The following is a 26,276-nucleotide window of genomic DNA, read 5'->3' as shown; positions in this document are numbered from 1 at the left end:
GCGGTCGTACTTATTTCCTAAGACTAGTCGGTATCGCATCATGCACTTATGCCTACATCTACGTATCCGATAACTCCATGCGATTTGGATACCATTTTCGAATCATCACATCATCTTAGATATTCAGGTAGCCACGTCACCTCCGGGAACTATGCGCTTTAACTGGGATGTCGAATAATGTCTTTTAATTCCATACCCAAGGGCAATGTGAAGTCGTCAGCACCTGTCCGGGTACCCATTGGTAATGCAATTGGCATGCGCTTATTGCACTTATCTAAAGCAAGTGCTTAACATCCAAAACCACTCCGAAAACAACCTAAGGCCAAAAGCTGACGAGATGTGCATGGCGCAACCAACTTCTACACACGAAGGTGAAGAGCTTGCAAATGAGAGAAGAGACTGCGAATTAGCTAATAACCCGGCGGCAGCATGGCCCAGGCGCAACAGAACACTTCGAAACGCGCCGAACCATCCCAACGGCAGCCCGCCAGAGTCCCACCGGCTTGGACCAGCGCCTCGCGAGGCACGCCGCGCTGCCCGGGACCGGGACCGTCACCACCACCTCCGCCTCCGATCAGCAGCGGGCATCTCGTCGGCGGAGGACCCGGGCATGCCTCCGCCTCCCGACACCTCCGGGATCGCGCGAAGTCGCACCGCGTCGCGGCGACGACGCGTCCCCGTCGCCAAATTCGGGCCGAGCCCAGACCGGATCAATTATTCCCGGGTCGGGCCAGGGCGTCCTTGAGCAGCGCGGCTGCAGTGGCGCAGCACCAGGAGCCGACAGGACGGAGCGGCGCCGCCGCCGCCGGCGGAATGGTGACAAGCGGGGACTCGCGGATAGCTGGCGGGCCGGCGGGCTCTCAGGACGGCGCTCAGGCCTCGGACGGCCGGCCGCAGAGGAGAGGCCGCATTGTTCCCACCGTCGCGAGCGGCAGGCACAGCGCGAGGACTCGACGCTGCTGGGCCCCGCGCAGACCCCAACACCGACTCACTTAGCCGGCTCGAGGCCTTCTGCGCAGCACGAAAACGGTTTATCGTCAGAATTCCACATCAACATTGCAAAATGCCGCGGCATCGGAGGCTCATCTGGGCCCGAAGCCAAGTGTTTAGATGCTGGTCGAGATGCATTTGAAATAGCAGGAATGTTGTCTCGATATACCCTTGGCCCCGTTGGAGTGGGAGAGCGGGCGACCCCGACGTGAGGCTTATAGGCGCGTATTACTCCCGCTAATTGCCCGCAGACGCCGCACACTCCCTGAGCTTGTGCTTCAGTTGCTTCATCAAGCATGCATATCCCCAATATGCACTGATTGTGATCGATAAACCGGTCTCTAACGACAACGGCCCTCTGATTCAAGTTAAACTGTCATGCGACCATCACAAAAATGCATCAGCCGGGTGAAAACTGAACTCCGAGCTGGCACCGGCGCCCGCCGCATTCCGTCAGATCGGACAGCACCGTCAGCTGTCAGGCCAGCGTCGGCTGCTGATCGCCTTCAGCTTATCGCGGCGCTCGGCCGAGGCGCCAGCTTCCGACGCGATCACATTGGGCTCAGGGCCGCCGGAGCGTGTCCGATCGGGGGCGAGGCGGCCGACGGCGCCGCTCCGGCCGAGCCCTGACACGACGGCTCCGGCTACGTCCGCGACGGCGCGACAGGTACAAGAGGGTGCCGGGTGCGTCCTCGGGCAAGTTACAGAAGCTGGGTACGGCCGCGCCCTGAGACACGCCGCTACACGGTCCGGCTGCGACTGTACAAGATGAATTGAAAATAGACGTCGCAGTGACTGCAAACAAGAACTGAAAACTACGTAACTTTAGGCACGAACTCGGAGCCATACATAGCTTCAGACGTCTAGACGATAACTCAAATACAGCCCTACCACAACCTCGCGTCTTCATCTCAGCACGCTCCATTGGCATCCTCACCCCCGCCTCAACACAGGGGTCCGACCGTGCCCAGACAGCTGCCCGCAGAGGGATTCGACCGCACCGTCCACCGGGCCGCCTCTCAGCCTCTCACCTGGTTCTTCTGGCCGATCCTGTGGGCGCGCGACTGCGCCTGCAGGTCGTTCTGCGGGTTCCAGTCGCTGTCGTAGATGATGACCGTGTCAGCCGTGGCCAAGTTGATGCCCAGGCCGCCGGCGCGAGTCGACAGCAGGAAACAGAAGTCCTGCCGAAGCCATGGCAGCGTCAGCGCGCTGCGGCGTCTACAGGCACCATCGGCATCAGGCCGTGACACCATGCCTTTAAAATTATCTCACAAATGATAGCAAATAATACAGTTTTCAAGGTGACATGTGCCAACCATACTGAGAGCCATTTAACTGCAGTGCTTCTTACGCAGTTTCATTTCAAGTGTGTGCTTCATAAAGACATTAGGTCAACAAAGGACGACACCCATTAAGCATGACGGCCGCCTGACCTATTTAAAACCACATCGATGGCAATCACTGGCCAGGAGACCCCGAAACCCGACCACCCGCTGTCAGCACCGTTAACCGCTAGTCACAACAACGTCCGCTAGATGGCGGCAGACGGGCGCGCCGCCGCCTCGGCCGCACCTGCGAGCCCTCGGCGTTGAAGTGGTCCAGAGCCTGCCGGCGCAGGTCACCGCGCATGCCGCCGTCCAGCCGCTGGAACGGGAAGTGGCGCAACTGCATGTAGTCGGCCAGCACGTCCAGCATGCGCACCATCTGCGAGAACACCAGCACGCGGTGGCCGCGCTCGCGCAGCCGCACCAGCAGCTTGTCCAGCAGCATCAGCTTGCCGCTGCCGCGCAGCAGGTTCTGCAACGGCGGAAGGCGGGGGGCGTCAGGTGAGCGTAGGGTGGGCGGGGTGGACACATTACGATCGGGTGACACGCGCCCAGATCCAACGGCTCACACTTTTTCCCATAATGAAGCATTTTCCAGTTTGAAGAAAAAATCAGGGGCAAACCGTGCCATGTGCCATTCGTGAGCGTAATGCTTGGGCATCGACGGAACTGACTCCCTCTTACGAAGAGAGCAGTGCGGGGGCATGCGGACGCCACCACATTCTTGTGCTGAAGACAATGGCGGAGATAAGCGACGTAATCGCACAGTCAAGGCAGCAGCACACGAGGCAAAAACGGCCCCAACTACAGCCTCATAAGCCTGACGGATTGAAGCCAGCAGCCGAGTACATTAGCGTCAGTGCGTTAATCAGTTTGACAATGGCGTAAGCTACTGCCCGAATAAGCAGCAATGATCACCACAGTCGGCCCCGTCCCCGGCCCTCCTCGGTCCGCACCTGAAGGGCCTCGGAGCTGCCCAGCCGTACGTCCGGGTCGGGCGGCTTGGTGAGGTAGCCGTGGTTGCAGCACTTCTTCAGCTCCATGATGACGTTGATGAGCGACGGCGCGGCCGCCTTTAGGCCTCGCTTCAGCATGGTGTAGTTGCGCGTCAGGATCCACTTGTAGAACTGCCGCTGCTGGGACGTCATGCCCACGCGCAGGATCTGCTCCACCTTGGCCGGCAGCGACTTCTCCACGTCCTTCTTGACGCGGCGCAGGAGGAACGGCTCCAGCAGCTTGTGCAGGCGCGCGTACGCCTTGCTGCCCTGGTCCATGTCCACCTCGAAGCTCTCCCAGCGGTCGAACCTGCCGCCAACGCATTGCTTAGCGCGCTACAGGTCGGCGCCGCGTGGTTCAGTGTTTGGCCGCCAGGGGTTTGCAGCCCAATACACGTCCGCTGTGGATGGCGTACCCCGCGCGAGGCGGCAGCACGTTTTGAGCGGCCTCTGCACCCTGGGCCCTTGATGGCATCGGGCCGCCTCAACCCATCCCATCCACAGACAAGAACCGAACCAGCCCACGGCTCGGCGGAGGGGTTACTGCATCGTGATTAATATAATAGATGATAATACGATAATGCACATACTATATGACATGATTATAATGCACTATTATGAATTACTGCATTGCAAGTGTGGTGTTGTATCACTTAACTAAACCTGAAACAACGGCTAGCCTCGCTTAACCGACCTTACATTTGAGACTATGCACTAACCCGTCAACAGGGAACGCTCCCCAGCCGGTCCTCCCGCTCATGCCTCCACCCCGATCCCAGCCAGCCCCAGCCCTGCCTCAGCCCGCACCTCTGCGGCATGATGAAGTGCAGCAGGCTCCACAGCTCCTTCAGGCTGTTCTGCAGCGGCGTGCCCGTGATGAGCAGCCGGAAGTTGGTGTTGAACTCGAACAGCGTCTTGTACAGCAGCGACTCCTCGTTCTTGAGCCGGTGCGCCTCGTCCACCAGCAGCGCCGCCCAGCTGATCGCGCCCAGAAACGACTTGTCTGAGGACGGCAGGTCAGAGGTCACAGGTCACAGGTCACAGGTCACAGGCCGTCACACTGGGATGTGCTATGAGGCGGGGTGAATCCCCAGGGCTGTCCGATGCCCGCCCATTTGTCCGATGTACCAGCCGATGTGAATGTGCTGAGTGTAGGGAGTTGCCACTCACACAGCTAGTTCTTACTCTGCGTTTGGCCAACTGCACAGATGCAGTTCTGGAGCTGTGAATAAATTGTACATATTTACACTGCATAAGTGCGAATGAAAAGAAGTCAACGACAGTCGGGGAGCCAAATGGTATGAATGGTAGGGTTGTGGATACTGGGACTCCTCAAGCAAACACGGCCAGTCTGAAGTCCGCTTTAAGGCAAGGGACGAACCGCCGAACAAAACATCGCATTCAGCGACGTCGACGACGGGCGAGGACGCAACACGGCAAAGCATGCTTCCACGTGCCGTGGGGGGTCAGTAAGATCGACGGCATACCATAGACAAGTGGCACAGAGGGTTAGGAAGCAGCGAGGTCATGGAGCAGCGACCTCACCGGCTCCCTAGATGACTCGAGACACTGGTGGGTCCTCTAGCACAGCTGCAGGCCTCTGTCGGGACGCTATCGGGACCCAGGCCGCAGATGGGACGCTAAAATACAACCTCACCTGGCCAGGCATGACCCCCGCCGGCCGGCACGAGGCGCTGCGATAGTCCGCAGCGCATGCCCGCGTTCTGACCTTTGAGCAGGATCTCGTACGACGTCAGCAGAACGTTGAACTTGAGTCGCTTGTTGCCGGGAAAGCACCACTCATACGTGCGAATCTGCAGTGAATAAAACCGAGTTAGAAGCAGCCGGTCGGCGGGCACCACTCATCACAACACGGACCACCAGTCGGCCGAACGGGCCTCGGAAATCTACAACGGAGGTGGGCTTCTCGCTGCGATGGCAGGCACCCTCCGAACACACCAAAAGCTGTCTGAACTCCCGGTCACACGTTTCATCAAAACACAAAACTAGGTACGAAAGGGAACCACGACACATCGGCAGAGTGCGAGCGCAACAATGCGACATGCCCCGAACAGTGGCGGCCAGTGTAAGCCATACAGCCGGCTGCAGTGTACATGTTATCGGTAGTTCGCCCCTTGTGCGGCGCCGAACACTCTACGAGCGTGGCTCTGCTGACCGCTCTGTTGGGGAGAACTCCCCGCTCCCATTATCTTGGCCCGCCCCCTCGCTTTGTCTGGCCTCGCCTCTCGCCTCTCCTCGGTCTCGACCTCGACCTCGACCTCGACCTCGACCTCGACCTCGCCCTCGCCCTCGCCCTCGCCCTCGCCCTCGCCCTCGCCCTCGCTCTCGCCCTTGCCGTCCCGTCCCGTCCCGTCTTGCCTCGTCCCGTCCCGTCCCGCGGACTGACCTTCTCTCTGGACGAGACGTCGCCCAGGTAGGTGACCACGTTCATCTGCGGCGCCCACTTGGCCAGCTCGCGTTGCCACGCCGGCAGCGTGGAGAGCGGTACCACCACCAGGTACGGCCCGAACAGGGCATGCTGCTGGAACAGGTAGTACAGGAAGCAGGTGGTCTGGATCGTCTTGCCCAGGCCCATCTCGTCGGCCAGGATCACCGAGTTCTCGCGGCACCACGAGTGCACCATCCAATTGATGCCGTCCAGCTGGTAGTCGCGCAGCTCCAGGTCGCCCTGCGGGAACGCGGCGCAGTCTCAGTGTGCGTGGGCGACAACAGATCGCTGGCGCGCGGGCTGCTTTTACTTAAGACACAAAAACGAACGCGTCGTTACTTTTTCCCGTAAAGTAAACTTTTCTCTAAGACCAAAATAAAGTTAAGAAATGATGACAAATTCAATGAATTATATGAGATGAATTCGTTCCAGAGTGGCGAGAGGAAGCAAACATTTTCCGCCAGCTTCAGCTCAACTGAACCAAACATTTGTAAAGACACACGGTCGCACATGAATTTCACATATGCCACCCTTCGCATAGCGATTTCATGCACGTATTGACCACAGACACGCTGGACATCCCCAGCTGGATACGACGCATGACACAAACTGTCACGTTGTTCGACCTACTGTCAGCCCAGAGCGCCCCAAGCCCCCCACTTGTGGCGTGATGCGTGTCTAAGTCAGTGCGGACTGACTTCGCCTTCAGCCCTCAGGGCGTGGACGAGAGCCTGCATCTCCGAGTAGCATTGCTCCGCATCCAAGTGAAAAGGCCGATGTTTGATTTACATCCACTGCTATTGGCAGCCTTAGTGCTCAGCCCTCCCTCAGCCGGATGATGGCACAAGCCATCCCATCGCTCCCGTACAAACCCAGGCAGCGCAACGGTGTTTTTACAAAAAAAAACGATGACGGCGTGGCTAGGCAGCAGCAGTGACTGCCTCGGCTGTCCCCGGCTAGGTAGCCACCGACTCGCCAACACCCCTATCCCCTGCAGCCAAGCAAGCGCTCCCATCCCACCATAGCTCCACTCCGTCGCCCCTCCCCTCGTCACATACCGAGAGGCCGCCGAAGAAGTCCGGCTGCCGGCTGAAGGAGACGAACTTGGGCCGGCGGCGCAGCACCTGGTTCAGCTTGGTCGGCGTCTTGCGCGACTGCTCGCGCGCCACAAACTCGTCGATGCGGTACTCGAACTTCTTGGCGATTAGCGTGCCGTCCTCCCAGGTACACTCCGAGTACGGCAGGTTCTGCCACTTGACCAGGTAGTCAGGGTACTCGTGGCCCGGCTTCGGTGACTCGGCTGCGGGCGGCAGGAGCGGGGCGTCACTGACCTTCACGTGATCGGTAACGCAGCGATGGCGGCGACGACGCCAACTCATGACGACGCTCACAAGCGTGAAAAAAATCATCAAACCGCCAATGAAACCACCAACGTCACGTCACCGTCACGTCACCAGCGACACATCGCAGCACGCGCGGTTTCCCTAAACTCAGTCCGCTACGCGCCGCCTTCTCAGCGACGGCTGGCCTCAGCTGGACCTATGGCCGGCGGCGGACGCCGGGCCACTCACCTATGATGCGGTCCACTCCCAGGTAGCTGGTGACGAGGTCCTCCTGCAGCTCGTTCTGGCAGATGAAGTACTCGGCATCCTCAGGTCCGCACGTGTCCAGGTACTGGCGCACCTCGTCGCACCGCTTACGGTAGTTGTCGATCTTCTTGAGCCCCTTCACCTGCAACCCGTAGTACTGCAGGCGGACCGAGCGGCGCCGCAGCACGGCCAGCACAGCGTGAGTGGCGACATCCAGCGGCGCGCCGCGCAAACACAGCCGACGGCGGCGCCCACAGGTGACGCGCGCGCCCCGGTTAGCCTGGTGCACCGTTAGCAGCGACTCACCGGTGCCAGACGGAAGCGACACGCTCGGGGCTCGCGCAGAGCGGTGCGGCGGTCAGAGGCGGTTAGACGCAAGGCCAAGAGCGAGGCGCGAGCGGCGCCCGCGCAGCCGGAGAGCGCCCCGCCCGGCGCCGTGCCAGAACCATCACTCCCCGGCGGCCCCGCACAGCACAGCACAGCACCCGGCTCCAGACCGACGCGCAGCGGCAGCCGCGGCCAGGCCGGGTGCCAGTGCAGCCCAGACCAGACCCGGCTCAGGTCGGACCCCGCTCATGCGCCCGAGCACGCGGCAGGCAGTCCCCATGCCGGCGGAAGCGGTCGGACAAGTGGTGAGGACGTGGTGAGGAACCTCGTAACCAATAAGCCACGTGGTCAGGCCCGTGGAGACAAACCCCGGGGTTTGCTAGAGGCGGCACCACCCGGTGTCTTGCAAGCATCGCAGCATACGGCACGTGCAGCGGGTGTGAGAGGTGGTGAGAACGCCCCCGGGCACTCTACAGATGCACCACAACCCAGACAAAACCTGGCCCACTGCGCATGCGCCGTCACTACAATTTGCCGAACTAAACAGCCGCCTTGCCGCCAATGCAGTTCTGCTGGCAGGCCAAACAATTTATTGGTAGTTACTACGTCGTCGACTAGCGGCAGCCTACGGCAGCATTGCCATCGCTTGCTGATATACCTCAGCTGAACAGCCAACCAAAGCGGCGTCGGTTGGATTTTCTGAGGCATGAAATCTACTGAGCCATTAGCACTCTACTAGCCAATCACAAGAGAAGCGCAAGTATACAGAGGCGTTGGCACTCTACCAGCCAATCACAAGCGAGCTTAGATACTGATTATATGTGTGATGTAACGAATACACACTGACAATGCACTTCCGCCACGAACAACTCGGGGAAAACGCCGAGAGGCCCAGGGGCGGCACCTCCAAACAAAATACCTCGTGACTTAAGCCAGGCGCCTAGCTGGCAGGGGACGCCGCAATCCAACACCGATCAGCCACAGAGAAGCTCGCGCCCCAGCGTCATGCACCATCACCCCCCCCCCCCCCCCGTCCCCCGGCCCCCCGTTCAGCATCGCGGCCCTGCCGGCCAGCTGTGCCGGCCCGGACCCGGCCGGGCGGGTCGCAGGAGCGCCACTTACGCCCTGGGCCTTGAGCGTGTCCTCCGACTCCCAGGTGTTGTGCAGGTGCGACCAGCCCTTCCACTTGAGCAGGTACTGGGTCTCGCGCGCCTGCTCCGGGTCGGCCGGGTCACAGCCGGCGTTCGGGTCGCCGTTCTCCTCCACGGCGTACACGGTGGTGGCCGCGCCCGTCGCTGCCGAGACAGCGGACAGCGTCATGACACCGGCCAAAGCTGGAACTGTGCGGTGCGACAGCGGCCACAGCGCTGTGGGAATGTGCGGTGGCATGCCGACCACAGCGCTGTGGAACTGTGCGATGCGACAGCGGCCACAGCGCTGTGGAACTGTGCGGCGCGACACCGGCCACAGCGCTGTGGAACTATGCTGTGTGACACCGGCCACAGCGCTGTGGATCTGTGCAGCGGCACGCCGACCACAGCGCTGTGGATAAAAACGATGACGATGACAAAGGAAACTAAGACGAAACGACGATAGCACGACGCATCATGTTGATGCGCCATAACCAACCTCCACGGCATGGCTCAAGTGAACCTGAGACGGATTTAGAAGTGTGCTCAGGAGAAGATTATTGCCTCAAAGTTGTGTATGGCCTGCTATGCGTTAAAACCTTTGCTTTAGTTCGGTCACTTTAACAGGATCGAGCCCAGCCATCCTGACTGATCCAACCGGGACCGCTCCTCCCCACTCCCCCCCCCCCCCCCCCACCCCCCCCCCCCCCCCCCCCCCTCCGCCAGTCAGTCCGTTTTGTGTTTCACGAGCGGTTGCGTTCGAATCCTGCTTGGAAATACACTGGCTAAGCGACGACGTGCACCGCACGTATTTTCCCAAAATATCCCCATTCGTGACCTCCGCTCCGGCCGCGCGCCGACTGACCTCCAACCTTGCCGACACGGTGCTGGAGCACGCGCTCCACTGTCTCGCCGTTTTCAGACTCGGCGGCGGCCAGTGCGGCGGCGTCCACCTCCATCAGGTCGTCCTCGTCGGTGGCCTCTTCCTCCGCCTCCTGGTAGTTGACGCGCGAGCCCGTCCGCCGGCTGATGGACCGGCTGTGGGCGCGTCAGGTCAGGTCAGGTCAGGTCAACTGGCTACACCGTCCGCCCGCTGATGGACCGGCTGTGGGCGCGTCAGGTCAGGTCAGGTCAAGTGGCCACACCGTCCGCCGGCTGATGGACTGGCTGCGGGCGCGTCAGGTCAGGTCAGATCAGGCCAAGTGGCCGCACCGTCCGCCGGCTGATGGACCAGCTGTAGGAGCGTCAGGTCAGGTCAGGTAAGGTCAAGGCTGGTCAAGTGACCACACCGTTCCCTGGCTGACGGACCGGCTGTGGGAGCGTCAGGTCAGGTCACGTTAGGTCAGGTCAGATCACACCAGGTCACATCAAAGCAGAGCAGGTCAGGTGACCACATCGTCCGCTGAATGACGGGCGGGCTGTGAGGGCATCGCCGGATCGGGTCAGGTCCGGCCAGGCCGGTCAGCCCGCTGACAAGTACTGACGGCCGCTCGTGCGCCCTCGCCCGGACAGCGGCACGTAACAAACGCTGGATGTGCACAGCGAGGTGAGAAGAGCTGTTCACTGCATCCCAGATACGCATGGAGCGTCTGTGTGTGTGGCACGTGTGCAGGGTCGAAGGTACATACCGGCCTCGGGGGCACGTACGCGTCCCCCTATCACATTTATGACATGTGTTAGGATCTGCTTGAATAAATTAAACCATTTTAAAATTCGAGGTAGACACGAAGATTTAGCGGAAAACTTTGAGCTGCGCCCTCCACCCACTCCGTAACCCAACCCATTCCTTCGCAAGATCCTGCGTGCGCCCCCGCGTATGTGTAGGTATGCAAAACTCTTCACGCAGCTTTGAGTAGCTGCAGCCCAAAATGCCGGCGTTGATAACAGTTGGAACAATATCAACTACAGCTGAAGGCCGACGCATAGTTCATTTCCGTGTGCTTGCACCGTGTTTTGGGTCACTATCTAAATACATACAACATAGTTGTCCCGATCACTTTTTATCCATCGAATAAAAAAAAATAAATACATAAAATATAAAAATATAATACCGTAACGTTGTACAGCACTCATGTGTGCCCCTTCCACCCGAATCCCGGAATGTGTTTGCGATCAGGCGATACGCTACGAAAAGCGATTCCATGCCGTCTGAAAACTACATTTTTGAGGCTTACGATTACCTGGTTCTAACTTTCAGTCTAGCATCTGATACAGCGTAGCTAATACGCATTAATAAGCTAATAGGCCCATCGGCTTATTGTCCGCGCCGACCTTGCTAATGCACTGAACGTGAAAAAAACGAAGAAAAACCAGCCATCAACTTGGTCCGCGCCCCGATACACCCGCGTCCAATCACGTGACCACATCGCTAATGACGTCACGGATCGATGGCGCGGCCGGAGTGTGGCGTACGGTACGTAAGAGCTCGACCTCAGTTCGGGGGCGTAGACGCGCTGGACGGCAATCTCCCTGCTACGGACGTGTGCAGGAGCTCAGCCGGCCGGCAATCTCCCTGCTACGGATGCGCGCAGGAGCTCAGCCGGCCGGCAGCGTTCCTGCTACGGACGCGTGCAGGAGCTCAGCCGGCTGGCAGCGTCCCTGCTACGGACGCGTGCAGGAGTTCGCGAACAGGCAGTATTTGATAATAAGAGTATGGTCATGATAAAAACCATATGTTGACCCTCATCTTAACATTTATTCAGATTTTCTTTCCTCAAACACATGACGTGAATCATGAAAAACCCTCGTGTTTCGCCGTGGATGCGGATGGAAGCAGCTTGTAGTCTGAATGTGAACTGGATCAAAAACACGCCCTACTTCCGTGCAACTGCATCCCTACAGAGGATAGCCCTCACTCCTCTTACAGGGATGATCGCCTCGTCAGTACACACAGCTCGCGAGCCACCGCGAGCGTTCATGCGCCGCGCGCGCTGCCAGTGCTCCAACTCCGCAAACGCTCGCGAGCGCTCAGGCGCGGTAGGCGTTGGGAGCCTCCGGCTGCGCTCGTGTGCCGGCTCTGCAACTGTGCAAAGCGCGGTGGCAAAATAGGGCGAGGACGGGGTCAATGGCCCGGCATGGGCCTGGGCCGCTGATTGGTCGCTGCGAGTGCGACGCCGACTGTCTGCCACGTTGCATTATCAGACCGCCGGCCTAACTAAACAAAACACAACGAACTAAAAACGCAAAAATTGACTTTTTTGTTTTTGCGACTAAAAAAATAATGGAGCGTGGATTTGTACATCACGGCGGGCGCCGTCCAGCGCTGGTGCCGGTTCACGACCAATCAGCATGCAGCGTACTGAGTACGCACTACGGACGGATGCCGGCCTATCCAAACAGCGCGGCATGCGGCGCGCTCCTGCACAGACCCCTGGCCGGCCGGAGGCCTGGCTGCAGCGCACTCCTGCACAGGCCCCTGGTCTGCCGCAGGACAAGCCAGGCCGCGCGGCCAACGTTGCCCGGTCCGGAGCGCAGAGCGCTGAGCCGCGGCTCAGCCGACTCGACCTTGACGTGACCTTGGCCGGGTCGATGCCAGGCGCGTCGTACCGACCGCCGGGGCCCGGCCGGCCGGCGAGCGGGCGCGGCGGCCGGCACGAACAGACCCGGGAGGCATGAGTTTAGGGAATGAACGAATGCACTCAGAGAACGCAGATCAGCCGAGCACAGAGCAGACTTCGCCTCCTGACTTTGAACAAACATGGGCGCAAGATGACTATCGCAGTCGACGCGTCCTGAGACACCATTAAACAACAACAAACACTTTGAACAAACACACCAAGGCCTCTGAGCGAAAAACGCTCTAGGGCAATGAGCATAGATAAGTGCTGCCCCAGTCAGGAAAGGTGGCTGCCTGTCGGAGCCGGTATTTTACGGGCCCATGTCTTACCATTGCAGAGCAATATGTATGTGCAGACAGGGTTTGGGAAGTATTCCATCCGCTATCAAAGTGGACCGCGATTAGCGACACTGGGCTGTAGCAAGATTTTCTGCGCAATGCACCAGCCTCTCAGTGACGGGGCATGAATTTTCGCTGAGGTATGAATGAGTTCTGCAACGTGCGGCTGCCGATTCGTGCATTGTACAGGCAGGAGGAAATACTCGACAGTCCGGCCCCGCTCGGAAAAACCGCAAAACATAAAAGTTACGGCGGCCATGCCCGGCGTAACAGCACCATCACGGCAGCAGTTTCAGCACATGCACGCCATAAATCCGGGAACCCGTGTTTGGCGCACGGCCACCGCCAATTCAAGCGCATAGATAGCGTTGTTAAACGAGTGATAATGATGCTAAAGGAATGTCGAGCCAAAATACCCCGAAATATGTTTACAGTAAAAGCAACGTCGAAATTCGGCGCATTTCGGCCAGGCCGAGTTTAGCGCGCGCGCGCCCCAGGTCCAGCACAACGACGTCACGTAAGCGCGCGACGTAGTGGTGCGCTTGTTTGCATACTAGCCACGCGGCGACGTGGGGCGCACCAGATCGGCGTCCGCCGCCATCTTCTGTGTTTCGTTCAGTCTCGAGAATGTTCGCAGGATAAACAAGAGCACACAAGAGCACAAGACCACTCCAGGACATCTATGTACATCTAGCCACGAGGCCCGACACAAAGCCCTAATTTCGAGACGTTGAATTAATGCGCTATGCTGTCTACGTCGAGGACATGGAGGCCTCACGTGAGAGCTTCTTTCGTGATGGTGGAGCTCACAAGAACTTTTCCGTCACGAAAACTAGCCGTTTCAACAGAACCTACTGGCCTTATACCATCGATTTCTTACTGAATCATTCCAACGCCGACCATTAAGCATGGATCTATTTCAGGAATGTGGAACCAAAGCGTTTGCACATAGCCTTTGTTTCAGTATTTAGCTATTACCTAAAAATTGAATCACGTCTGTGCCGTAACTCTACCTCTCTCACTGCATGTATGAACCTGATCAATGTGACATCAGTTTGAGTGATAACTTGACGGAGGGACAGGGTCGCTTCATGACATGAACACACAGGTCCATCTCCTGATATCGCCGAGTTCCACTTGAGCTTCTCAAGCGCATAACATGCGCACGGTATATCCCCATACTGATATATTGCTTAACTGATAATCCCAAAAGCTGTGGATCTGACGGTTTACGTTGATCTCGGTGACATTTTGATGCCCCGCCCGTGCGTTGTCATGACGACCATGATCTCCGACAGCTAATCAGCTTCTAACCTTTTGAGCCGGCTAACTGCGCCTCGTGACCGAACCTTATGCATGCGACTCTACGTGTGCGTGTAAACGACGCGGCAAACCGTTACTGACGCCTCGCGTGCGACATGCACGCGTTCGTGAGAGCTCATCGTTACGCTCTCGAACAACCTGGAAGAAGTGCTGACCAGCCATAGAGCTGAGTGTGGCGGCCCGCCTGACCCAGCGCCAGTGGTAGGCCCACTGACCCCGACAGCAGTGACGACGCTCACGACCTGCTAGCAGTGATGATCCCCCGCTGATCTTATGGTGGTGGTACAGGACCTGACCTGCCTTCGGTGGCCAGGTCAGTCAGGTCAGGTCAGGTCAGGACAGGACAGGACAGGACAGGACAGGACAGGACAGGACAGGACAGGACGGGTCAGGTCAAAACAGGCCAGGTCATGACTGGTCGTGCCAGCTCAGGTCATGATAGGTCAGAGCAGGTCACTTCAGATCAGGACAGGACAGGTCAGGTCTGATTGACTGACCTACCGGAGTGTGACCCGCCGGCCCGCCGGCGGCACCGGTCCACGGCCCCGTCCAGGCCGACCCCACCCCGACGCTTGTCACCCAGCTGACCTGGCATTGTCGCTGTCGGAGGCGCTCTCGGACGTCTCGGAGAGGTGTCGGCGCCGGCCGGCCGTCTTGGGCCGGGCCGAGCCGCGCTTGGCCGCGGCGGCTGCGGCGGCGGCGGCGGCGCCGGGCCGGCGCGAGGGCCGCGGCCTTTCCGAGCTGTCCGAGTCGGAGCCGGAGTCGGAGCTGCCCCCACACCGCTGACGATCTGGCAGGAGCACGGCGGCGTCAGCAAACGCCACACGCCTGGTCACCACGGCTCCCTTCGACCCGTCCCGTACAGCGCGTGTCCGCAAGCTGCCGACATCGTCACGAACACAGCGCAGGAGCCGCAGCGTCGTCCGGCTGGCTCTCCGAGTCCAGGACCCCTCCCATCCCAGCCCTGCCGGTATTGTGTCTGACCCCGACCGGCCGTCTCACCGCTGGCGCTCAGTCCTGACATCGCTGCTGGCTTCGTTCTCGCTGCTGAGGGCGGGATCTCCAGCCGCCTGGCCCCTGCTAGCCCCTACCTTCGAGCCCCGTTTCGTCTCCCGCCGCCGGCGGCGTGGCTCACCTCCTGGCATTGGTGCGGGCGGCTCTGCGCGCCTCCTCCTTGGCTGTCAGCCGCTCGGGCTCCTTGCGCTCGCGGCCCGACCGTCGGATGCCGTAGACGTCCGGGTTCTCCTCCCACGCCTGCCGACGGCGCCTCGTCAGGCCACGGGACGGCAGCGCGGAGGAACCAACGCCAAAACACCCCACGCATCATCCACTCACTGACGTGGAGCGTCCATGAGCCAACGTCAAGCAACAGCTGACGCACGCGACGAGCGGGCATGAGGTCGCGGCAGAAACAGCCGACCACAGCAGCGCAGGAGCGTCGCTGACTCCCTCTCCGAAGTCAACGACGCCTGTTCGGACGCCCCTTCTGCCCTGTGGCGGGGGAGGCGGACGGGGCGGCGAGGCGTACCTCCTTGATCTCGGCCAGCCGGCTGCGGCGTCGAGTGTCGCCGCGCGCCGGGGCGGCCGCCGGCGCCTCATCGCCGCTGCCGCTGCTGGCCTCGCCGGAGTCACTGCGTCGCGCACACAGGGCTCCCGTTCACGCAGGCACGGGGCAGGCGGCAGCGCCGAACGGGTCAGAAACGCAACAGACGCCACGGCACAGGGCAGCAGTGAAGGTCGGGTCCGGGCCGTAACACGCCGGTCGATGGAGCAAAGGTCCGTGGAGGCGCGCCCCGGGTCAGCAGCGCCAGCTCGATGAACCATCACACAGGTCAGCGGAGCACAGGTCGGGTTGGCGGAGCACATGTCAGGTCAGCAGAGCACAGTGCAGAGGAGCACAAAGCAGGACAATAGATAAATGATCGGCGAAGCACAGAATCAGCGAAGAACAAGTTCCGGCCATGTGCTACACGGGCGTAGCATCGGTTAATAGAGCACATGACCGAGCAACACAAGTCAGTGGGAGCTGGCGGAATGCTTCTTGGTTGTGGACACCGTTTTACCGTGCGAAATTACAGCGAACGATAGCATTCGTAAAACGCGGAGATGCCATTGACCTTGGAGACAAGATCATGCATGCTCAGGCTCAAGGTCTCGTGTGTAAATACTTGGACTTGGCTCATCTTCGGGTCAACAGGCCACCTGATGGCAGGTGTGGGGAGTGCGGGTACGACTGTGGCACTGACCCGACCCCTTCGAGCCAGCGCTACCGTCCAGGACGGCGCCGTCAGTGCCAGCCGGCTGAGACGACAATGCTACCGCCTGACCCGCTTGCTCCCCGGACTCCTCCCCATCTGACCCTCTGACCCGAAGACGGTCCAAACCCGTCTGTCCCCACCAAGACATCCTACCCTCTCTAGTCTCACAGGTCAGCTGGTCAGCGACGTCTGCGCCTCTGATGCTGCAAGCCTGACCGGTTACTGACAGGCGAGGTCGGGTCACGCCGCCACCAGCGCGCGCAGAGCGGCCGCGGGCAGCCAGACATGGTGTCAGACAATACTGACTCACTCCAGCGACGGTACGTAGAAGCAGTTATCACCTGGCACTCGAGGAGGATGACGACTGGCCGCTGTCGGACTTGGTCGATTTGTTGCTGTCGGATTTGGATTTGCTGCTGTCGGACTTGGTCGACTTGTTGCTGTCGGACTTGGTCGACTTGTTGCTGTCGGACTTGGTCGACTTGTCAGAGTCGGAGTCGCTGTCGCCCTTGAAAGACGCGACCCACATCACCGTCAGTAACCTTTTAACATATACAATGAAACGAGTCAAGCGCATTGCTAGGTCACTAACCGATGCCCCCCCCCCTTCGAGACTGAACGCTCCGACGGACTCAGCCCTGCCGACTCTCTTCGACTCTTTCTCCCTCTCTGACACGGACTCGGCGTGATATGTGGCAGGGACGGAGTCAGGGATACACCGTTCGTCTCTCACTCTCCCTTCGGTGTGTGCGAGTCGGCAGAGCAGATACTGATACGGTGTGGTGGGCTGCGTGAGTACAGTGAGTACGTGAGTACCGCTCACGCCATCCTCGCTGCTGTACTTTGGTCACGGCTCGACACCAGTGAGGCCTCACACTACAGCTCCAGCCCATGGCCCTGTTTTTATTGTTCTCAAAGTGTTCTATGCCCCTTTATGTTTTCCATTTTGACGTGGGTCTCGAGTTTCTGTTTCTCTTGGCTTCACCTCCTTCAGCTTTTCCATTTTGGCCTCAATCGCTGTTGGTTTGGATACGTTCAATATAACTAATGGAGCCAGATGTTAGCTGTGTAATGCCTGACCGAGTCAGATGTCCGCTGTGCTGTCTTTTTATTAGAGCTTTCTGGCGCACCGATTGCAGTGGTCATTTGACATCCAAACACCCCACCGCGCAGGTACACGAAGTCGACGACTGTGGCGTTGCAAAATTATTTCCTGGGCTCAACATGGAGACAATGACTAAAGGCATCCTAAAAGTCGATTTCCCGGTTATTTCAGTCACTTCACCCTTCTCTTCGGGGACTGGCTACAAAGTTCAAGGGGATGAGCAGGAAGTTGAGGGGAATGTGATCCGTCAATGTAAGGTAAGGTTCCACTCGTACTAAATGCATCCCTGCCCGTTACGGTGATGTATCACTGCGCACCACGCGATGACGTCATCGCATGGCGTGATGGCACTGCTGGCATTGTGCCATCGTCACCGCTATTGTTGCAGCAATTCAGGCACTGCGGTTGCCCTCCCTTTTCGCTCCGTGAAGCACCTCTGTGCGCGGATCATCCGGCGGGTCGAGAAGCCAGGTCAGGTCAGGGCAGGGCGGGCGGGCGGGTGGTCGGTCTTCATGATCGTGGTCGGTCTCCGCTCTTCCCGCGAGACGTGGCGTGGCCGCAGGCTCCCTGACGTACATTACGACATGCCTTCTCTGGCAGCATACCACGAGCTCGACGTCGACACCCACATCCGACTGAACCCTCACAAAACTACAAAAACAAACAGCGAGCAGCCGAACTGTAAGGTTTTGACATGCAGCGAACTGTATGGCGTAGCCAGCCATGCGCAGCTGACGAAGGGCGCGCCAATGGGATGGTCTTGTACTGGCGCGGTCGAGAGAGGTCAAGCCGATCAAAAGGTCAGGTGGGGAGTAGTGTAATCACGGCAGTAACAGTCCTGTTTCAAAACATCTGTTCGTTGAAGTGGTACGAAGCATTATCCAGTGACTACCTTCCCACACCAAGAAATAGCATGTCAGGTGCCCATGAAGCCTTCCAAAACTGCCAGGCAGCCCCGCAGTCCCAGACTTATGTCCATGTCACACGATGATGGTCGTTGGTGACGTCATCGCCCGCTTCGCCTGCTCCGTCCATCAGTGTCAAGTGAGCTCGTTCTTGACCTTCTCAAACAGCTCTTTGGCCTTCACCGACGGCCCGGAGGCCGGGTGGCCTGACTGCGCTGGGTCCTGAGGCTGACTGCACGGCGGCTTTGTTGGCGTGACGGTTTGGCGGCATCAGCGCGTGTTCGCCGCCGCCCGCCCACAGTGGCCGTGACAGACCCGAGGAACCCAAGGGCCGAGTGAGCCCATCCACGCCGCCGGGGCTCACCGGGTGACGCCGTAGCGCTACCGCCGGCGTCAGCGCCGTCTGCAGCGAGCATGACGCAGCTTGTTTAGGCCTTTTCAGAACGTGCCAAGAATGTTCCCATCTACGTGACGTTACGTAGGAGTTTCGCAGGACGTGTTTGCAGCGTACGTTTTCTGTTCACACCTTCGCGACTGTCGTGAACATAACTGCGTATGCAGACAAGATTTTCGTTTGCAGGCACAACGTGCGCTCCTGCCAATGGAAACTGCAAGTCATGCTGTTTGTGACGTACAAAGTATCTATTTACCGCCCGTGGTTGGCGCTGGCCCAATAGTGACTTGTCTATAGCTGAATACGCTGCTCCATTTGTCTCAATTCGATCAAATTGCGGAAAGATGCTGCGCGCTCTGCAAAGATCGTACGCGACGTCACGTGGAATCTTTGTCGTCCATGTCGCTGCCTCTACCAAAAGGTGCAGAATCTATGAGGTATGACGTCATAACTGGCGTCGACGGCAGATTCTTTATTCTCCGTGTCGCCGCGAACACACTCCGACCCGCGGCGCCGTGGATTCCCCAGCGAGTCGTGCAGCATCGCAGCGCGCCGTTCGTGTGGCGCAGCGGCGACATGGCGCGACGCGGCCCCGGTGCCAGCTGCGGTCAGCGGCTGTCCTCGCAACAGTGGGGAGCGCTGCTGTCCGCACGAACGGGGAGGGCCGGGGGGGGGGGAGGGGGTGCTCTGGCGAGAGGCCAGCGCTGGGTCCTGACGTCACCACCGCCTGTGAGCCTGGCGCAGATCTCAGGCGCTGATCTCGTCGCCCGCGGCCGCCACTCGTAACAGAAAGTGTGAAGTGGTGTTCTGTGATTGTATCGACGTGGAGAGAGTGGGGCGAATTATAGCGTCATTCGTATCTTAAATAGATGTGCGACAGCGGCATGAAACATGTCGTTGAGCGCAATACCTTTCGCATGTCGATTGCGCATTGCGCCACTGCTCTGCGCGGGAGAGATGCATGCGCGTCGCTGGTCCGGGCGCGGCGGTGTCCCACGCTCCATTCACCACCAGGGTTTCGTCTCCCGACCCGCTCGGTGACACGCGCTGCCCGCGGGCGCCCCGGCCGGGCCCAGAGATCGGGTCAGGTCAGGTCAGGTCAGGTCGGCGGCCAGGCCGCGCTGGCAGTCGTCAGGCTTCCGACAAACCGGCAGACGGCCAACTGTATTGTGTTATTGACCAGTGCGACTTTCTTGTGCTATCCTTTCACCTTTATCGTATATTCAACCTCTACCCAGAATATAAAAAAACCAGGATCGTTGTTACATACAAACCACACTACACTTTCTATCGAGCATTATTTCAGAGTTTTCAAGTGTCATAAATCGTCATTAATCTATGATTACCAATTCCCACATTTTTCGGAGCGCCGTGATGGAGCTCGATCTGGTAATCAGTCGCCTTCGTGTAAATTTCTGGCATGATCAGTGGAGTCCACCAGACCTTCCTTCCATATTTTAAAGAAGCACGCCGGAATATCATGCAATCGGTTCGATACTGTAGTGCCAGCAAACGACACGGTTGTCCGTATCGCACCAACGTCCAATATTCCACCAGTGTCCAGGGTCGTCTCGTTCGCCGTCCGACATTCCACCGGTGTCCAGCACAGGGTCGTCTCGTCCGCCGTCTGACAATCCACCGGCGTCCAGCACAGGGTCGTCTCGTCCGCCATCTGACATTCCACCAGTGTCCGGCGCAGGGTCGTCTCGTCCATCGTCTGACATTCCACCGGTGTCCAGCATAGGGTCGTCTCGTCCGCCGTCTGATGTTCCAACGGTGTCCAGCACAGGGTTGTCTCGTCCGCCGTCTGACATTCCACCGGTGTCGAGCAGTGTCGCCTCGTCCGCCGTCTGACACTCTACCAGTGTCCGACACAGGATCGTCTCGTCCATCGCCTGACATTCCACCGGTGTCCAGCACAGGGTCGTCTCGTCCATCGTCTGACAATCCACCGGCGTCCAGCACAGGGTCGTCCCGTCCGCCGCCCAACGTTCTACCGGTGTCCGGCACAGGGTCGTCCACCGCCCGACATTCCACCGATGTCCGGTACAGAGTCGTCGGGCCCGACTTCGACATTCCCCTGGAGTCGCGTCATGCTCTGTGTAGTCCGGTGAGGCGGTGAGGCGCCCGCCCAAGGGTCGGATGCCGGGCGACCACTGTCACGCCACCGCCCCGTTCTCGCCATCAGGGCTATCCCTACATTCAGCGCCAAAGGCTTGCATGCAGCGGGTGTGAGGTAGCTGCTCACACAAACGTCCGGACTCTGACGACATCTTTACCCCTAACTAGGTTGATTCCGTTTGGTACAAAGTAAAATGACGAAGTTTTGTCTTCTCTCTTCAAGCGTTGCGTGGCGCATTGTTCCACCTATTCCCCAGATCTTCTGCGTTGCCCCTCAGTCTGGGGTTGGGCTTTAGCGTATCACCTAAACTGAGTGCAAGGGGTGACGAACTTTGGGGCCATGATCGTCAGCGATACTCGTCGGCGAGATTCAATGGCGGCGATTGCTCAAGCGCTGAGCTGGCGCGGTGATGGTGGCTACCGCGACGGCCTCGCAGCGTTCAGATCCGTTAATGACTCTCGGGCTTCGGTGGCGGTCCGGATCCCTGTTCACTCCACGTACCGCTGCACGCCAGCGAGCTACCCGGGCGCCAGAGGGGGGGGGGGGGGGGGGCGCACCTCTCGGCCTGTCGGTGACACGCAGGGCCTTTTCGTGTTGCGCAGCCTCATCGTGGAGCCGCTTACCGCCGACCGTCGCCATTTCCCGTACCCGCGAGGAGGTTCGCACCCACCCGGCGACGTGTTTGCCGCAGTATGACATGCTCCGAAGACAAATAATTATGCTTTTGACGAAGTGCGTGGGAGGCGGAATGGTTGATCCATGTACGGATGTGGTCGTCATTTTTTAATTTGCACTTAAACCACTATCGAGCTTGTACCGAACCATCCAATACGCCAGTTGTTGGAACGACTCGTCAATTAAGTGAAATCGATCGTTGTGACTCACGAATTGATCTCACGTAACTCACGGGTTGATCTGATGTAACTCCGGATTATCTGGTGTAACTCGCGAATTGACCTGCTGTAACTTACGAATTGACCTGATGCAACTCACGGATGGTCTGATGAAACTCGCGGATTAACCTGCTGTAACTTACGGATTGTCCTGCTGTAGCTCACGGATTGATCTGATGACCTGGTGTAACTCACGGATCGATCTGACGTAACAAGGATTGGCCTGATGTACCTCACGGATGATCTGATGTAACTCACGGATCGATCTGATGTGACTCACGCATGATCTGATGTGACTCACGGATTGATCTGATGCGACTCACAGATTGATGCAACGCACACATAATCCTCACTCTCTCTCACACTCTCCTTCTTTCTCACCTGTATCAGATTCAAATGCATACTTGCTACTTGTATCTAACGAAACGTGTTCTCAAAATACGAAATTGAAAGCTGAAGATGCCTTTCACGTACTGGTACTATCCCGCGCGACCCGCAGCCAAGTGGGACAGCCAAGCAGCCAGGCTGACCGGCTATTCCAGACCTTTTCAAGGTTAACAGGAACGTGCCAACTGGTGAAGCGAAATGAGGCGCGCACAATACAAGCGCGAAAATGTCTCAGAAAAGGATGGGTTTATGACTTGGCGGCTTGAGATGATTTCGGCAACGATTGGACTTAGGGACTGCGAACTAAATGACTTGAATGACTGAACAAAAAATGGGCATCGATAACGGCATACTCCGGCAGAAGATATGATGAAATATACCTGACGGCCATATTTACGCCACATGCAAATTGGCTCAGTTTGACAAAGCAAAAAGCAAAATAACTAAATTCCGTCCAAATATTGACGCAAGTCAACTGCAAGCCGCCCATGAACTCCCCACGACACACGAAAACATACATTTGACACAAGCTAAAATGTGGGTTGATGTTCTTCTCATACCGCCAGGATTGCACACCTTCCTTCCTTACCTCCCTTGTGGCTGGCAACACCCTAGCTTGCATGGCAGAAGCATGTATGATAAAACATTATCTAAGGTGGCAGGCGTGCTACCGGCTTGCGCATATCACCGCCATACTAATGCATCCGTCTCACTCACTTCCAAGTGCAACGGATGCGCGTGCACTGAAATGCTCTGCTTCCACAAATGTAAGCATAGATTGGTTGGCGCAACAGTTTCAACACCAGTCATATGGCCGCCACACAGTGGGAGACGTGCAACCCCCTTTCGTTGCCCAACGCGACACACGCACATCTCTAGACCCGAAACTTTCAACACTACCGCCAAAACTCGGACACCACCTGGCCTACCTGCGCCCGCCCCTGGCCTGGGAGTGCTACCTGGATTACGACAGCGTTCCACACGTTGATTCTGGGAAACGATAGTCCATGGCGGAACCGAACTTGGAACATCGAAGAAATTATGGCGACCGGATACAGAAAACCACGCTGAAGGAGGGAGCCGATGACACTGCGCCTTCCCACTTTGTCTCACACTCTACCTTCCCACATTCAGGCTGAGGCAAGACCGCCGAGGGTAATCCCTTCCCATCCGGCCCAAACTGAGGGCCCCAAGCCATCATGGAAAGCCCAAGCCATCCATCGTTAACACTTTCATTAAAAATGAAACCATTGTAAGCACCGCGCAAGGTAACGGAAACTGCTGAAGAAAATCACGGAGCGTTGTGATTGGTAGGTGCCCTGAGGTGGGAGCGTCACGACTGCGCTTAAGGGGGAGGACGAGCCTATTGCCCCCCTTCCCTCGCGCCCGGCGTTGCTCCCCCTCACGCCAATACTCATCATGCTGTGAAAGTGGACCTACTTCCCTTCCGAGTTACAGGCCTCAGCCACCTGCCCTTGTAATTGCCCCCCCCCCCCCCCCCACCCTCCCCTCCCTTTCCCCAGCAGTGTTGTGCTCCTGGCGTCGAATCCTGGCGCCACCCATGCCCAGAACTGAATCAGCAGTTTCATAATTCGTCGCGACAATCTGGAAAAGTGCTAAAAAGGATGGTACTTTGCCTCCTGGCGCCAATGAATTATTTGGCATGCACTGTAGACATGGTAACTTTATTAAAATTATAATTGTCCTCTCGTGAATGAGGCGTACCGCAGGTTCGTATTTGTAACATACAAATTGATATTAAATGTCCCCAGGTATTTTCTCTGCAAAGTGAAGGATAGAGCAATGAATCCAAAGAACATTTGACTACTTGCATACTACAGACCAAGCAATAAGTCAGCAAACATACTGCCACAACATTAAACTTGCTTATACTGAGCCAAAAGTAATATGACGAAGTGATGTCAAGTTTATTTCCCATGAAAAATCGTTTGCCTGTGGAGAATTGTGACAGCCCACTCTTCAGTCTGGTTCTGTTACTCTTTCCCCTACGAAACCTTTAAGACAACCTCCAAGAGGGTGTCTTGAGTCCAATTTCAAGTCCATACCTTAGTCCTGAGCTTAACAAACCAAGATTATTGCACTTATGACCTTAAAGTTTGACCTGCAGCAGAGCTGTCCCAAAGAATCATCGCTGGTGTGATAATCCTGAGGAACAAATAATCTAATGGTGTGCCTGCATGCCCAATGCAGATGAGGTATGGCACAAGAACAAAGCTGGTAAAGACAGAAATTTGCTGTGCTGAAGTATACAAATAAATTGATGAGTACTCTGCAACTTATGGCAGAAACAGAATGGTATAATGTCTTCTGCATCATGACTTTGGTGGCATACAAGCATGACACAGCCACATAAAGGGACTGTGCTATATGCTGTTGCAATTGAAAAATATAATTCCTTGTGCAATGAATATAACTGATGTCTATCTTGTCCAAATCTGAGATTGTCAGCCTTCACAAGAAAAGCCACTTCTTCTGCTGAAATGCATAAAAATACACCATCAAATAAATGGAGCATGGTAATGCAGAAAATTATGAAGACTGTATACTTTATGACCTAAACAAGGTCAAGTAGCTTGACCTTACTTGCTGATGGGAAAGTAGAGGTAAATTACATGATGCTGCAAGAGCATACTAGCAGCATTCTGTAATGAATAAAAGCCTGTACTCATTTAGCACAGAGCTGATGATGAAACACCAGCCAAGGCCCATCCCATGCACTACAACATGTTAACAAAATGGCTAATTTCTCAAATGGGTCCATCTTAAAATGTAGTGAATCATACATCTCCAGTGAGCTATGGAACCAGCTAATCCAAAGCATTAAAAATAAGGGTGGAACACATGCTCTGACCACTGAAAAATGCACCTCAGACTGGCCTAAGCCAATGAGCAGGACCATGGGACGGAAATGCTCTGAGAGAGCAAGAGTGCGGAGTACTCCACCAGGACAAGTGTAAAAACAAAATAACAGCATCACCACAGTAAAATTCACAACCATTTTCCTATACAACCAACCCATTGCCTGAAAATGTGCACCAGTGCATGCACAAAGGTCAGACCTTAAAAAATTGAGCTCCTTGCCAATGATTACAGTTTATTGCTATGTTTAAGCAAAATTTACACATTTAACTGCATGAGGGAGATAACAAAATCCCAAAACAACATGCATATGACCCTGAAATCATTACAACCCAGTTGTTAGTTACACATCATATGACTTAGCCTTACCTCCATTGGCATCTAAAGTTTCAGAGTATGCTGGATGACCACAATCAGCTGAAGCAGGATTCAGCAGAGCTTGTTCTTGTAAAATACACGTTTACAAAATGTTTCTCAATAACATTTGCACACCCCCTGTGCCCTAACTGAAGTACCGGATATCAGGGTCTTGCAGATAGCCACCAACCAGAGTTCCAATATGGCGACGACCTTTCCACCGTGAAAGTCTTCTGTTTCTCTTCCTACGATCGCACCAAACCTTACACAATAAAATCCAGCGAAACAACCTACAATTGTCACCATACACCACGCGGCCCACAGGCCTTCACCACGCAAATTGTCTACAACTATGCGTGCGGCAAACACACCACGTCAAGTCACCGGCCGCCATTTTCCCTCGCCAACAGCCCTGGCCCAGAATGCTTTGCGAGTTATGACGTCACCTCCGCCCAACGTTCGGGTTCCCCAGTTCAGCTGGCACCAAGAGACGCACAAGGACTGGAGGCATGTGGCACATGTACCGAAGTGTGTGTTGGTCACCAGCCATCGTTCCAAACACCAGTCTGCATTCAAACTTCCCTAAAAAAATAACGTGATTAATTTTACAATGTATTCACAATGAAAACACTTCATACACCTTATTTTCTCTTGCTTCATCACTGAAGGGGGTCACCCAACGCACCTAACCTTTCACAATCGTCTTGCCTTGCGGGGTCTGTAGCAGTTCCACGTCACCGGGGTCGCGTCTGTGAGAGACACGATGTTCAAACCACCCAACTGCAAGCCTTTCACCGAGCTCTGCAATGAAACAAACATGGTCATAATACATGCATGGGCAGTAGGAAGCACACAAAAAAACATACATTACAGGCTATGAGCCTGAAAAAATACGGCAAGGATCATCTCCGAACTCCGCCCCGATTTTGCTAATACAAGCACGGATTTCACT

At 56.9% G+C, this 26,276-nt stretch overlaps 1 protein-coding gene and 2 long non-coding RNA genes across 3 annotated transcripts in view; all 3 read right to left on the bottom strand.

The window, feature by feature from the left end:
• The window catches only part of LOC119094993 (chromodomain-helicase-DNA-binding protein 1), an 84,978-nt gene extending 70,267 nt beyond the window's left edge, over positions 1–14,711 (bottom strand). Inside the window, exons 1-11 of the mRNA XM_037217901.1 lie at positions 14,612–14,711; positions 9,671–9,843; positions 8,798–8,970; positions 7,331–7,505; positions 6,818–7,059; positions 5,718–5,999; positions 5,040–5,124; positions 4,118–4,313; positions 3,272–3,620; positions 2,563–2,787; positions 2,022–2,171 (exon numbers count right to left, since the gene is read on the bottom strand). Of these exons, the coding sequence (XP_037073796.1) occupies positions 2,022–2,171; positions 2,563–2,787; positions 3,272–3,620; positions 4,118–4,313; positions 5,040–5,124; positions 5,718–5,999; positions 6,818–7,059; positions 7,331–7,505; positions 8,798–8,970; positions 9,671–9,764 (1,971 nt within the window). The 5' untranslated portion in view covers positions 9,765–9,843; positions 14,612–14,711. The remainder of the gene's footprint in view (positions 1–2,021; positions 2,172–2,562; positions 2,788–3,271; positions 3,621–4,117; positions 4,314–5,039; positions 5,125–5,717; positions 6,000–6,817; positions 7,060–7,330; positions 7,506–8,797; positions 8,971–9,670; positions 9,844–14,611) is intronic.
• Positions 14,712–14,797: 86 nt separating this feature from the next.
• Positions 14,798–15,586, bottom strand: LOC119094883 (uncharacterized). The gene is made up of 3 exons (XR_005093837.1): positions 15,552–15,586; positions 15,159–15,277; positions 14,798–14,813 (listed from the first exon to the last, which is right to left on the bottom strand). It is a non-coding gene; the product is annotated as an uncharacterized LOC119094883 (long non-coding RNA).
• Positions 15,587–15,604: 18 nt separating this feature from the next.
• Positions 15,605–26,269, bottom strand: LOC119094881 (uncharacterized). Its single transcript, XR_005093836.1, has 3 exons — positions 25,337–26,269; positions 16,623–16,789; positions 15,605–15,654 (listed from the first exon to the last, which is right to left on the bottom strand). It is a non-coding gene; the product is annotated as an uncharacterized LOC119094881 (long non-coding RNA).
• Between the last annotated feature and the right edge of the window lie 7 nt (positions 26,270–26,276).

The sequence above is a fragment of the Pollicipes pollicipes genome, unplaced genomic scaffold (assembly GCF_011947565.3).
Source record: "Pollicipes pollicipes isolate AB1234 unplaced genomic scaffold, Ppol_2.1 Scaffold_4219;HRSCAF=4965_pilon_pilon_pilon, whole genome shotgun sequence".
NCBI classification, from domain to species: Eukaryota; Metazoa; Arthropoda; class Thecostraca; order Pollicipedomorpha; family Pollicipedidae; genus Pollicipes; species Pollicipes pollicipes.
Note: the sequence above shows the minus strand (reverse complement) of the source record. Positions and strands in the feature narration are given on the sequence as shown.